The sequence below is a fragment of the Aphidius gifuensis genome, linkage group LG2, assembly GCF_014905175.1.
Source record: "Aphidius gifuensis isolate YNYX2018 linkage group LG2, ASM1490517v1, whole genome shotgun sequence".
Lineage (NCBI taxonomy): Eukaryota > Metazoa > Arthropoda > Insecta > Hymenoptera > Braconidae > Aphidius > Aphidius gifuensis.
In genome coordinates, this window is record NC_057789.1 from 20,693,276 (window position 1) to 20,708,143 (window position 14,868).

General features: G+C 28.8%; 1 protein-coding gene across 1 annotated transcript; it reads left to right on the forward strand.

Annotated features, from left to right (window-relative positions):
* The first annotated feature begins 6,115 nt into the window (after positions 1-6,115).
* On the forward strand, positions 6,116-10,024 carry LOC122850504. The gene is made up of 6 exons (XM_044149639.1): positions 6,116-6,218; positions 6,366-6,755; positions 7,912-8,544; positions 8,623-9,171; positions 9,333-9,557; positions 9,648-10,024. The coding sequence occupies exons 1-6, from the start codon at positions 6,116-6,118 to the stop codon at positions 10,022-10,024; spliced, it is 2,277 nt and encodes a 758-aa protein (XP_044005574.1).
* Positions 10,025-14,868: the final 4,844 nt, after the last annotated feature.

Here is a 14,868-nt window from a genome sequence, read left to right on the forward strand (position 1 = left end):
AACAAGCAAAATGAATGGAAATTAAATAAATTTTAGCTGTAACAATAATCATTGTAACAATAGAGAATGAAATAAATTTGTAGTCACGAATTTCAATATGTATTAAAGAAGAAATTAAAATTCCCCCCGCAGGGAAGGCACAGTTGCCGCTTCGCATCATGTTTTTTATAATCAATTTTAATTGATATTTTACTAAATTTAATATGATAATTTAATGAAACAAAGTTAAAATATTTTTCAGTAAACTTTTATATTAATTTTCTTTTTTTTCGAAAATCGATTTTATGCTGCCATTGATCATTTTGAAAATATTTTGTATGTTGTTAAAGGGCAGGGAATAATGTGAATTTTCAAAGCGTGGGTCGTGCGCATTTTGGAAATTCACACATTATTACCACTGTTCCTAGTAACATAAGTTCAGTTGTTGTGCCCAATCAGAAAGCTTCGTTGCAATCCTCATTTGAGGGACACCACCGCTGCCCGTGCTTGCCCCTCCAAATTCGTTGAGAGCACACCCTGAGTGGGCACTTGTAAATCTATAATATTTCGAAGCTTAGCAAATTTTATGTAATATATGTCTTAGATTATAGTCTTGCAATCATCTAAGAACCAAAAAAAAAAACCAAGAAAAAATCATTTAAAATCATGATTGTCATGATAAGTTCAATTTAAATATTGCTCATGATAACGAGGCTTAGAATCATGTTCACAGATGTTGTTTAATTGCTGATTCTTATGCGCAGAAGCTGATTATACAAGCTACCAAAATTCTACTATTTCTAATAAACGTTAATTAACAGGTAAGTTAACTTACCGGTTTTTTTACATAAATAAACTGCTTAGAAATCATAGTCTATCAATGAGTTATCTTATTCTTCCACCAGTTTTCCATACCTGTTAAAAGACTATACATAGAAAAAAAAAAATTTCCTCAATCAAGGCGTCTTGAGCAATATTTGAATTGAACTTATCATGACAATCATGATTTTAAATGATTTTTTCTTGGATTTTTTTTGGTTCTTAGATGATTGCGAGAGTTTTTATGGAGATCCCACTGATATTAAGACATATATTACGTAAAATTTGCTAAGCTTTTCGAAAAAAATATTTTCAAAATGATCAATGTATGCGCACTTTCATAAAAATCGATTTTCAGAAAAAAAAGTAAACTTTAAATATTTTAAAAATGTTTTGGAAAAAAAAAAATATTTTTTTTGAAAAGCTGACCTTTTTTTACATGAAAAATGATTCATCATTGAATTTTTTTATTGCAAAAAATATTGAATAAAATCGATTAAAAAAAAATTTTTTTTGCAAAATCGTGAACTACCCCATATAATATTGGCTAAAATAATGTTAGAAAAAATCTGAAAAAATTCACAGACATATATCTCGATATAAGCTACAAAATATATAAAACTCAAAGTGATCGCAGGTAGTGACGCACAAACCGTTGATCATAATTGGTGGACATAGCCATATATTATATTAATATATATATAATATTGCATTATCGAATTTTGTTTTAAATATTCTCAAATAGATACCTACGGAATATTATAAGGTATCTATTTTGTTAATTAATTTAAGGTGTTAAGTTCAATTTCGGTTACAATAATGAAATGTCAACAAGTGTTGCCCATTCTCTTGAGGTTAGCCTTCAAAAGTGATAGTGAAAATCAACATTTGTTGTAAGTATTGATAAATAATAAAATATAATAAAATGTATGTAATTACATATAAATATAATATAATAATTTATGTTAATATGTGATAATTAAATTTATCGGTATAAGCAAATGTACGCATACTTTTTTACATAATTGGATTGAAACGAAGACGAAAAAACGGTTTATTTTGAAATCTAGTCAAGACCTGAATCTTATAAATTAAGGACTTCTTCAGAGAAAAAGTGACCGTTTGGCTTAAACACGTTAAATGTTTTCACGTCAGTTGACGATTTTTTAATTGAATCTGATCTAATTTTTTGTTTTCAAAATGGCAGCCGACGTAGGGTAGTGACTAGTTTCTAGTGACAATCTAAAATATGATAGGATGCACACGTAGATCAACCGATAGATATTTTTCAAATCAAGTTGCACTAGCAATCAAATAAATCAAGCACTTCTTCAGAGAAGAAGTGACCGTTTGGTTGACAAACGTTTAATGTTTTTACGTCAGTTGCCGATTTTTAATTGAATCCGACCTGATTTTTTGTATTCAAGATGGCAGCTGACATAGGCACTCGTTAAAATTCTATCGATAATCTAAAATATGATAGGATGCACACGTAAAAGAACAAACGGTTCTTTTTCAAATCAAGTCGCACTGACAATCTAATGATTGGAGCACTTCTTCAGAGAAGAAGTGACCGTTTGGTAAAAAAACGTTAAATGTTTTTACGTCAGTTGTCAATTTTTAATTGAATCTGACCTGATTTCTTGTATTCAAGATGGCAGCTGACGTAGGGTAGTGTCTAGATTCTAGTGACAATCTAAAATATGATAGGATGCACACGTAGATCAACAGATAGATATTTTTCAAATCAAGTTGCACTAGCAATCAAATAAATCAAGCACTTCTTTAGAGAAGAAGTGACCTTCTAGTAAAAAACATTTCATATTTCTATGACAGTAATTGAGGTTTAAATTGAATCGCACTCGACTTTCTGTATCCGAGATGGCTGCCGACGTAGGTTATTTTTCGGAATTAAATGACAATTGAGGAATGAATTTGGATTGAAAAGGTAGACGAAAAAATAGTAAGTAGAGTATAAGGAGAGATAGCGGGTGGCGTAAGGTTAAATGGTATACGATGCCTGAGAAAACCGGTTTTGGGAGTCGTTTTTTTACCTGCCCCCTTTCCCTCTGTGCCGCTTGCTCGCGTTCCACCCTTTATTTTTTTTTAAAATTTTTTAAAAAATGATTATATCCATCTACAACATTGCCAAAGTCATCTAAATAGAGAATTGTTTGATAATACAGTTCCCAATATACTTGTTTTTCTTTTTCAATATGATAACCAAACCATTTATTAAAATTTTCTAATCTTATGTAAAACCACCCAAGTGTTGAATTACCTATAGTTGAATATTCTATTAAAATTTTTTTAAATCGTTCTACTTCAGCTGGTAATATATGCGTAAGATTCTCAAGATCTGATACAAAATTTTTTTTTTCCTTCAACATGTTATCAATTTTATTATTGTATAATCTAGATTCCTCATCACTCAAAGATGTAAAAAAAGACTTGCCTATAAAAGTATTTTTATCATTAAATACATCACGCTTTTGTCTTATATCTTTCTCTATTTCAGGTTGCGTGGAAATTGCTTTTAATTGACGTACATATTCTTCTGTAAAAATTAGTTTTAATTGTACCGATCTTAGCCTTTGGATCGTGTAGCCACACAAGCTAAGTGTATAATGGATCACATGTGCACATCTCTCTTTTAATGTATTTACGGCCAGCAATACGTCATTATTTAAATATGGCTGTTGTTGTATATACCAATCTAATTCTATAAATGTTATTATCTTCCAGTTATTTATTGAAAATTTAAAATCGTATAAATAATCGTAAAATAATCCTGCACCTGTTTGTATTTGTTTGACTGTATAGTCATTTTTACTTGCAGCCGAAACACTTAACACGGAAAAAATTATAAATAGATACATTGTACCCTTTTAATAAACTAACGTGAAATATGATTTATCAGCTCTATTTATACTATTTTTATCGTAATTACCGCCACCTGTACTTGAAATATTTATTACAATTATTATTTGAGTGACATACTTGCATGAAATAGCGCATATTTACATAATACAATGACACACCTGAGCGTCACAGCTGGATAGAAAGAGAGCAACGAAAAAAGCAGGTATAGGAAAAAATGCAAATGAAAATAGAAACTTCTCTATTCTTTATACAAAAATATATTTTTTCTTTTGACTACAATATTTTGTTCGAAAATAATTATTTACTGTCTTGGTATTTTTCAACTATATTTATTTTTAATGGAACTGTTTACTGCTGGCGCCGTATTTTTTTAAATTCAGGGTGAATACAGGGGTCTAAAGATCTATTATGCGAGAAAAAAATGTCCTTTTGATTATTTAAAATGTATAAATTAAAATGCTAGAATATAAAATTAGTTTGAGTTTATTTTTTCCAAAGAAAATTTTTTTTGTAAATAGAAAACTTTTTTGTTTATTGTCTGGCAGCACTATTATTCAATTTAAAATTGTACCCCGAGTGTTTAGAAAGAATATAGATCTATTAAATATTTAACAACGATCTTTATTAGCTTTTTTGGAAGATATCAAAAATTTAAATTTCAAGTTACAATAGATTATGCAAAATAGCAACTGGTAAATTATTTAAAAAAAAAAAGAGAAAAAATTATTTAAAAAAGATAAAAAATTATTTAAAAAAAGAAAAAACTAAAACGTAAGTGGGAAGTGCTTTTCCGACATCTTTAATCCTAATTTTCGAGTCAGTTGCACATCGTCTTCAACACTTTCAACATGAACAACTTATGTGAAAAATTTTTAACCAAATCTTTTAAAATCGTATCACCGGGAGTCGTACAAGTTACGCGCAACTATACATTTAAACGTCCAAAGATAATTCAAAAAATACGTGGTCACTTGAAAATAAAAAGTAGTATGAAGGAAATATATTATATCATGAAATATATAACTTCGATTGATAATTTAGCAGAATCAGTTGAAGATTTTGAGGGTGATTTAAAAATATTCAAAGACGATTTCGATGAAGATCGCATAAATGAAATACTTTCAAAAGATAATGCAGTAAAAAAAATTTTATATGGTTTTTTAAAAAGATGTACCAATGTTATCAATAATCGGAGCTTTATTAAAAAAATGTTACGTAAGTATTTAAATAATATATTAATACAGTGAAATAAAAAAGTAAAAATAATACAGTGAAAATAAATACAGAGGAATAAAATAATAGAGTGGATTTAAAAAAGTGAAAATAGAATAAAACAGTGAATTTGCATATTTTACAGGTGAGCGACAATTACGTATTCAGCAAAAAAAAGCAAAGATCATAAGAAGAAAAATGATTAGAAGGATGGTTGTTCAGGAGCGTTGGCGTATCCAACGTCTCAAAAACCTTAAGGAATGGAAAAAAGAAAAAGAACGTGAACGATCAGATTCTACGTCATCGAGTGATAATTGGATATGTAAGTGTTTTAGGAAATTATTATTTTTTAATTTTGCTTTTTGTTCTTAAAATGATTTCTATTTTAATTTTACTTTTTGTTTTTTAAATTTTTTTTTTGTTATAGAAAATTATTATTTTTTAATTTTGCTTTTTGTTTTTCAAATTTTTTTTTTGTTTCAAAAAATTATTATTTTTTAATTTTGCTTTTTGTTTTTAAAATGATTTCTTTTTTAATTTTACTTTTTGTTTTTCAAATTATTTTTTTTTTAATTTTACTTTTTGTTTTAAAATTTTTCAACTTTTTTTTTTTTCTGAAAAAAAAATTTTTTTTTTTTTTAATTTTACTTTTTTTCTTTAAAAATTTTTTCTTTTTTTGTTTTTAAAAGTTATTTACATTTTTGTTTTTTAAAGTTATTTACATTTTTGTTTTTTAATTTTTATCTAATTTTTTTTCTTTAAATCAATATTTTTGCATTTTATTTTTACCGTTTTTCTGATGACCTATTTCTCAAACATTCATTCATTCATTCATTCATTCATTCATTCATTCATTGTTAAAGCGAACCCGAAGAAATGTCATTCATCCGAGGGAACGAGAGTTTCTTCACGGGAGGGATTCATCGGTGTAGCAGAAAGCAGTGACTCTGACGTCACGGATTTTGAGGAACCCCAATGCATCGGGGTTGGTCAGTGTTACGTTTGTGGGAAAGACATAAACGTAAACAAACAAGGCTGTGACGCTTGCCGGAACGAAAAAATATGGTATTTAAATTTTTTTTATTCGATTAAATTTTTTTTTGTTAGTTCAATAGATTTTTTTAATATAACAAGTGCATGCAATGTAAATATAAGCTAGGTGGGAGTACATATATATTCGGGAAATTTATCATTTTTATTTAGTAAATTTTTAATATTAATCATGGATAGTTCAAGTGAAGACGAATGTCAAGACGGTGGAAGTGAAGATTGTATAGAATTACTCGATGAAACGCGTGAAGAAATACCTAAATTTTCACTCACAAGTACGACGTATACATTCAAAATAAAAGATGTTCCTCATAATCGCGGGCTTATTGAGTTTATTGAGAGTGCTTTTCGACAAGTATATGAACGCGTTATGTCTTTGTCTAGCAATAACACTGACCGAATTATTTTTAATTTCCGATCAGAAAATATGACTAGTGATTCATTTACAAATTTAACACCAATTAATGAGTTTACTTTTGATCGTTTATGGACAATAATAAGTAGTATATGTCAAAGTGCTGGCGGTATAGTTGCGACGGCTGCATTTAATATAAAAGTTATAATTTTAAAACGAATTGTTAGTGGATGTGGAATGCCTAAAAGTGAAAGATCGAGACGTGGTACACTAATAATTAATAATAAAGATAATTTATGTTTACCAAGATCAATCGTAGTAAAATTATCTGAATTAGAGACAAATAAATTTGACGTGGCTAGATTAAAAGCAGTTCGTGACGCTCGATATGAATTACAAAAAACATTGACTCTTGAATTTATAAATAAATCTGGTGTTGTTATTCCATCTGAGGGATGTGGGTTAGAGGAAGTGAGACAATTTCAGATGTATTTAGCAACATGTCCGATTAAACGCGTTTTAAAAATATATAAATATGTTTCTAATAATATCAATGGACATGAATTAATATTTGATGGTACAGATTTAGTTGAGGGTTTTATTCGTGAAGAACAAAATTATATACCAATTGCATATTATGAAAATAGTCATCATTATGAACCAATAAATAATATAATAACTTTTATGCATGGTACAAAAAAATATTGTTTAATTTGTGATAAAAGATATTCATCACCTGAAACGCATTTGTCATGTCCTGGTCGTTGTGACCGATGTTTAAATAATTTGTGTGAGATAAATGTAGATTTAGCCGAGTGTCGTGATTGTGATCGGGCTTTTTATGGACAACAATGTTTAGACAAACATAGGACAGCTCAATCTTATAATTCAAAGCATTCAGTGTGTGAGGCAATAAAAAAGTGTAAAAAATGTTTTAGAAAAGTTTACTTAAATACGCGTCATTTATGTGGATATTATTATTGTTCTGCGTGTGAAGAACTTCAACCACCATCACATTTATGTTATTTCAAAAGTAAAATGAATTTTAAAAAGAAAAAAGATCTTTGTGCTTATGTTTTTTATGATTTTGAGACAATGCAATCTAAAACAGTTAATAATCATAATAAAATTTATAAAATTCATGAGGTTAATTATGTAGTAGTTCATCTTGTGTGCGATAAATGTATGAATGATACAAGTGATTGAGATGAGCCTAATATACCGATCGAGAATAAATGTGATTCATGTACTGTTCGCGAATTTATCGCTGAAGGGAAAGACACTGTAAAAAAATTTGTTGATTTTTTATTTGGAATAAAAAATAAATATAGTGAAATTATTGTATTAGCTCATAATCAAAAAAATTATGATGGTCAGTGGGTTTTAAAAGAATGAATTAATCGTTAATTAGAAGGAAAAATTAGTACTATAATTACTGGTACAAGTATTAATGTTTTGTCAATTGAAAATATTAAATGTATAGATTCACTCAAATTTTTTCAAGCACCTTTGAGTGCTTTACCTCGTATGTTTGGTCTTGATGAAAAAATTTTCAAAAGGTTATTTTCCACATTGTTTTAATAATGAATTAAATCAAAATTATATCGGCGAAGTACCACCACCAGAAATGTATGGTGTGCGTGCGAAAAATAAAAAAGAAGCTGACAAATTTGATAAGTGGTATAAAGAAAGAGTAGACTCTGGAGAATTATTTGATTTTAGAAAGGAACTGAAACTTTATTGTACTCTAGATGTAATTGTTTTACGTATGGCATGTTTAAAATTTATAAATTTAACTTTAAAAATTACTAATGTTCATCCATTCCGTGAAGCTTTGACTTGTGCTTCATTATGTATGCGTGTTTTTCAACGTAATTATCTTACTAAAGAAAAAATCGGAATCGTTCCCAGGTCTGGTTATAGATTAAGCGACAATCAGTCAAAAGAAGCTCTTCAGTGGCTGGAATGGTTAGCATATTCAACATCAAGTAATATTCAACATGCTGGTAACTCTCATGAAGTCAAAATAGGTCCAAAAAAAATGAGAGTTGATGGTATAAATGAAAGACGAAAAAACATTTTTCAGTATCATGGTTGTTGGTGGCATGGATGTATCGAGTGTTTTATGTTCAATCGTGATCATGTACAAAAAGATGGTACAACTTTGAATGAACGTTATGAACGCACGCAAAATATTACAAAGTATTTAGAAGATCAAGGTTATGATGTTATTGAAAAATGGGGATGTGAATTTAAAAAATTGTTAAAAGATGTACCTCAAGTAAAAAAATTTGTTGATTCTATTGATGCAAATTATTACACAGCATTGAACCTACGTTATGCTTATTTTGGTGGTAGGACGGAGAATTTCGTCGAGTCATATACAGTACGACCCGGGGAAACTATACAGTATGTAGATTTCACAAGTCTGTATCCGAGTGTCCTTAAGCAATCTGCATTTCCATTAGCTCATCCTAAAGTATATGCTGGTCGCGATATCGAGAAAAAATTTCCAAATAATGATATATCAAAAATTGATGGATTAATAAAATGTCGTGTACTTGCACCGTCTGATTTACACATGCCTGTTTTGCCTGTACGTTCAAAAAATAAAAAACTTTATTTTCCACTCTGTCGTACATGTGTTGATACAATAGAGCCAGGTTTTTGTAATCATAATAATGATGAGAGAAGTTTAATCGGTACTTGGGTGTCGTCAGAACTAAAACTTGCTTTAACAAAAGGATATGTCATAGAAAAAATATATGAAGTTTGGCATTACGATAAAATGTCGATGAATAATAAAGAAACTAATGAAGTCGGTTTATTTACAGGATATATAAATACTTTTCTTAAAATAAAACAAGAAGCCAGTGGGTACCCATCTTGGGTCAAAACTGAATCTGATAAAGATCAATATATCGAGGAATATTTTCAAGCTGAAAATATTAAACTTGATAAAGAAAAAATAGATTTTAATCCCGTCTCCGTACATTGAGTAAAAATATGCTCAATTCGTTATATGGTAAATTAGGACAAAGAAGTTCTTTATGGCGTAAAACAATTTGCAGTGATTTACAAGAATATTATGATATAGTAGATAACGAAAAAAATTTAATTCAATTTATCGAACCAATAAATCAAGAAACTGTCTTAATTTCGTGGAAATTAATTAATGAAGAAGAACCTTTAACAAAAACAACTAACGTTGTATTGGCGGCTTTTACGACAGCGTACGCTCGGGAAAAATTATATTCTTGTATTCATGAAAATAGTAAACAAATTTTATATGTAGATACTGACTCTATTATAAGAATATGTAAAAATGAAAATGATAAATTAATTACAGGGAGTAAATTGGGAGATTTAACTGATGAGCTAGAAGAGTATGGAGAAGGTTCATATATAAAATCTTTTATATCGGTTGGGCCAAAATTTTATTCTTTTATTGTACAAAAACCTGATGGTGGTCAAGTAGAAGTCTGTAAATTGAAAGGTGTGCGGCTTGACTTGGAAGCACAAAAATTTATAAATTTTAATACTGTTAAATCATTAATTAAGCGTGAAATAGATCCTTTTAAAATTGAATATAATTCTATCCGTAGAACAAGAGATCTACAAGTGTACTCTACTATTGATAAAAAAATGATTTCTGTTACAGGACCTAAGCGTAATCACTACGAGAATATTACATATCCTCTGGGGTATAAAAGACAACGTGTGTAATAAACAAAATTTCTTAAAAATGTGATAAAAAATTTTGTGTAATAAATAAAAATTTATTGTCAAAAAATATTTGTATTGTCAAAAATAAAAATTTTGTTTCATAAATATAAAAATTTTTCAATAAAGATAAATAAAAATTAAAATTAAAAAAAAAAAAAAATTTGTCCTATGAATAAAAATTTACTGTCAAAAAAATATTTGTTTTGTCGAAAATAAAAAAATTGTCTTGTAATAAAAAATTATTTTACCAACCATTTTATTTTTCAGATTTCTATATAACTCGATTATTTATTTTTTATTTCTCAGTTGTTAAAATGTCTCTAGTGTGTCAATTCCCGTTTACTATGCTTCTTGCTGGAGCATCAGGCTGTGGTAAGACTACTTGGTTAAAAAAATTTTTAAATGAAAATATCACCCATGTAAAATTTGATAAAGTTTATTTTTTTTATGGGCAATGGCAAGACAGTTTTAAAGAATTTTCTTCAGTTGAATTTGTTGAGGGTCTACCAAAATTAAAAGAGTTTGATGATAAAAAAAAAAAATTAGTTATTATCGATGATCTCATGAGAGAGTCCGGCTCTTCCAGTGTTATTATGGATCTTTTTACAAAGGGAAGTCATCATCTTGGGTTATCAGTTATATTATTATCGCAAAATCTTTTCCATCGTGGCTTTCGTGATATAAGTTTAAATTCACATTATATTGTTTTATTTGAAAATCCTCGAGATCGTTCGCAAGTATTTTTTTTAGCACGACAAGTATACCCTGAGAATCCGCGTTTTCTTCAAGAGGCTTATTTTGAAGCGACCTCTGTACCTCATGGATATATTTTACTTGATTTGAAACAGAGTACCCCACAAAATCTCCGTGTACGTACATGTGTTTTTCCAAGTGATACACATAATTTTGTTTACATTCCACGAAAAGATATAAATACAATAACGTCATCTAATAACATACCAGTTGTACGAATATAATGGCAGTCGGTACGTGTAATCCGTTTAATAAAAAACATAGTGTTCTACTACAAGCATTAGTATATGCTAATCCAAAACAACGTCAAGCAATTTTAAAGCATAGTGACAAAAATCTTATTCGCTGTATTGGTGAATGTTCATTAAATATTTTGAAAGGTACAATAAATATTAAAAAAACAGAAAAAAAAAAATTAAAAAAACATAAATCAATACTACGTTCTCTGGCCTCTCCAGGAAATATAAAAACAAAAGAAAAAATTTTAATTAATCAATCAGGTGGTGGCTCCTTGTTACCTTTATTACTTACTCCAATAATTACAGCTGTAATTACAAAATATTTTAAATAATGGAACATGCAAGAAAAATGGTTTTAATTCCTGAAGACTCGGTTAATAAATTAAATACAAACAATGACGTAGGTACTGTTCAAACACCTGGAGATGTGACGTCACGCCTTGATAATCAACTCCATAATATTTTAAATTCAAATAAAAATGACGGAGAAAAGTGGAATGAATATAAAGAAGTTTTGAGACGATTTTTATTTTTCAATAATAATAATAACAATAATATTGACTACAGAAATTTAAGTAATGATAATGATACAAAATATCCTCAAGACTTGATTATAAAAGCAGTTCCTAAAATTTTCCAAAAAAAAGCACAAGGTTTAATAAATCATATAACCAGAGCAGATAACGGAAATCGATCAAAATGGAATGATAAAGGCTTGGTTAGTATAGACGGAAAAACTATTCATGGTTCTAGTATTTTTGATTTAATTAATGATGCGTTACGTCATCGTAAAAATATTAAAGCAATCGGCCATGATCAGTTTGCACGATTTTTAAAAGATATTCATGCGCCTAGAGATTTTGTTAGTAATATTAGTTTCTGGGAACAAAGCGACAACGATGATGCTGAAGAAGAAGTAATTACACCAAATTTAAGACCACCACCAATTAATAAAAGAAGATTGAGCAGAAAAGAATTGTCTTTTTCTGATGAAGAAATATCTACTGTACGTAAAGTTAAAAAACCTCCACAAAAAACTGTAAAATCAGCTACATTAATTTTGCGACCATTAACAAGGTCATCACAATGGTTAAGCATAAAAAAATAAATTTACCAAACATTTATTACAACCCCAAAAATCCCCTATCATTCTCGGGTGCACAAAATATATTTAAAAAATACCCAAAGTCAAAAAAAGAAATTAAAGATTGGTTAGATTCGCAAAATACTTATACACTTCATAAACCAGTCCGGAGAAAATTTTCTCGTTTACATTACACTACAAAAAATGTAGATGATTTATGGGAAATGGATTTAGCTGACTTGACCTCATTACAAAGTTATAATGATGGTAATAAATTTCTATTAGTTGTCATAGATGTACTTAGTAAATATCTTTGGGTTGAACCTCTTCTTAATAAATCAGGAAATACTGTATGTCAAGCACTTGAAAAAATTTTTTTAACTAGTGGACGTCGACCAGTAGTTTTACAATCAGACAAAGGTAAAGAATTTTTAAATAAAAATGTACAAAAATTATTGGACCAAGTCAAAATTCATTTTCGTGTAGCACGTAATCCCGATATCAAAGCAGCTATAGTTGAACGAGTAAATCGCACACTCAAAGAAAGAATTTATCGTTATTTCACGTATAAAAAAACTCATCGTTATATTGAAGTCTTACCTAAAATTGTACATTCGTACAATAATGCAATACATTCATCAACAAAAATGACCCCAGCCGCTGTTACTATATACAATGCTCAAAAGGCACGTGAAAATATAGAAAAACAATATACAAATGCGACAAAAAAAAATAATAAATACCATGTTGGTGACTATGTTAGAATCAGTAATGAAAAGCAATCTTTCAGTAAAGGTTATGCTGGATCTTGGTCAAAAGAATTATTTATAATATCAAAAGATTATATTCGACAATCTTTACCTATTTATGAAATTAAAGATTTAAAAGGTGAAGATATTTCAGGTTATTTTTATGAACAAGAAATAAGTAAAGTAAATCAAAATATAAATGAAGAATATTTTGATGTTGAAAAAATTCTTGACACACGGGGAAAAGGACAGAAAAAAGAATATCTTGTTAGATGGAAAAATTATTCTAGTGATTTTGATGAATGGGTACCAAAAGTAATTTAAAAGATCATGTTCAATAAAGATTTTTATATTACACTTGTTAGTAATAAAAATAATCAATATTATCCGAATAATACAACAGCTGCATTTACAACACAATTACACCGTGCATTTAATCTTGAAGGAAGCTGGTCAGTTGGATTGAGTGAAATAGCGTTTTCAAATGCTTTTTTACATATAAATAAAAGTGAAGGAATAATTAATATTGATTTTGGTAATAATAATTTTAACGTAAATATCGAAAGTGGTGTATATCCAAATACAGATAGTGTCATATGGTCATTTAATGAAGATAAAAATTTTATACATTTTGAATTAGTATATAATACTCGGACACGTTTTGTTACTATAATAAAAAAATGTAGTGGAAAAGATTGCAAAAAACATAAAATAAAATTAACCCGAAAAATTGCAAATATTCTTGGATTTATATACCAAGCTGAGGGTCTTGTTTTTACTGAAATTCAACACATTTTAAAAGCAAATGCACCAGCAAGCATATTACGTGGGCTTCCGTCAGCTTTATATGTACATTGTGATATTGTTTCTCCTCATATTATTGGTGAATCTAATAAGCAAGTACTTCGAGCTGTGCCTTTTGACTCTAGTAATTATCAATACGGCTCGTCGTTAATTGAAAAATTTCAACCATATTATTTTTCCTTATTACGTCACTCATTTGACACTATTACAATAGATATAAAAGATAGTTTTGGTAGCCCTATCTCATTTGCATACGATCCATTATTCGTGACACTTCATTTTAAAAAAAATAATTAAAATGTATATTCAATATTATGAAAATCAAGTTGGTGGTGGGGCACTGATCCATCAAGTACATTTAAATCAACGTGGTCAAGGGATAGGAGGGTTTCTTGGTGGTCTCTGTAGAGGAATATTACCACTAATTGGAAGTGCATTGAAACCAGTTGGGAAAGAATTATTATCAGTTTGAATGAATGTTTTGGGTGATGTCATCACTCGTCAGAGCAATTTAAGAGATTCTCTTGATAATCATTTGACACAATCTGGTAATAAATTAAAAAGAAAAGCTATGGATAAACTAGATATATTTTTAAGTGGAGGTGGAGTTGGCTATAAAAGTAAACGACAAAAGACAATAACCAGTCAGAAACGTATAACTTCTCGAAGACAACGTTCCAAGAGAAAAGAAAATCAAAAAGGTCGTGGCATTGTCAAAAGAAAAAAAAAAAGAGTTGTAAAAAAAAAGAAAAAAATTCAAAAAGATGGTGGGAAAAAAATTAAAAAAGTTGTAAGAAAAAAAAGTCAATTGATATTTTCTCGTCATAATGTCATTTCTTCATAGCCATTCTTGTGAGTGTAGTAAATCTGAATTGGATTTATTTACAATACCACCTACTCAGACTACTGTTGAAGAGTCTCATTGGGTTTATTACAATCCAGTCACAACGCTCACAGAAGATTCACCAATTGAATTTCATATTCCAGCTAATGGAGAAGAATATATTGACCTGGCACATACGATGTTAAAAATAAGATGTAAAATTACAAAAGAAGATGGAACTGCTGTTGCCGCTGATGCTGTGGGTGTAACAAATAATTTTTTACATACAATGATTAGTCAATGTGATGTTTTATTTAATCAAAAGTCAGTCTCTGGATCTAATTCTTCATATCCATACCGTGCATACATTGAAACATTATTAAACTATGGAT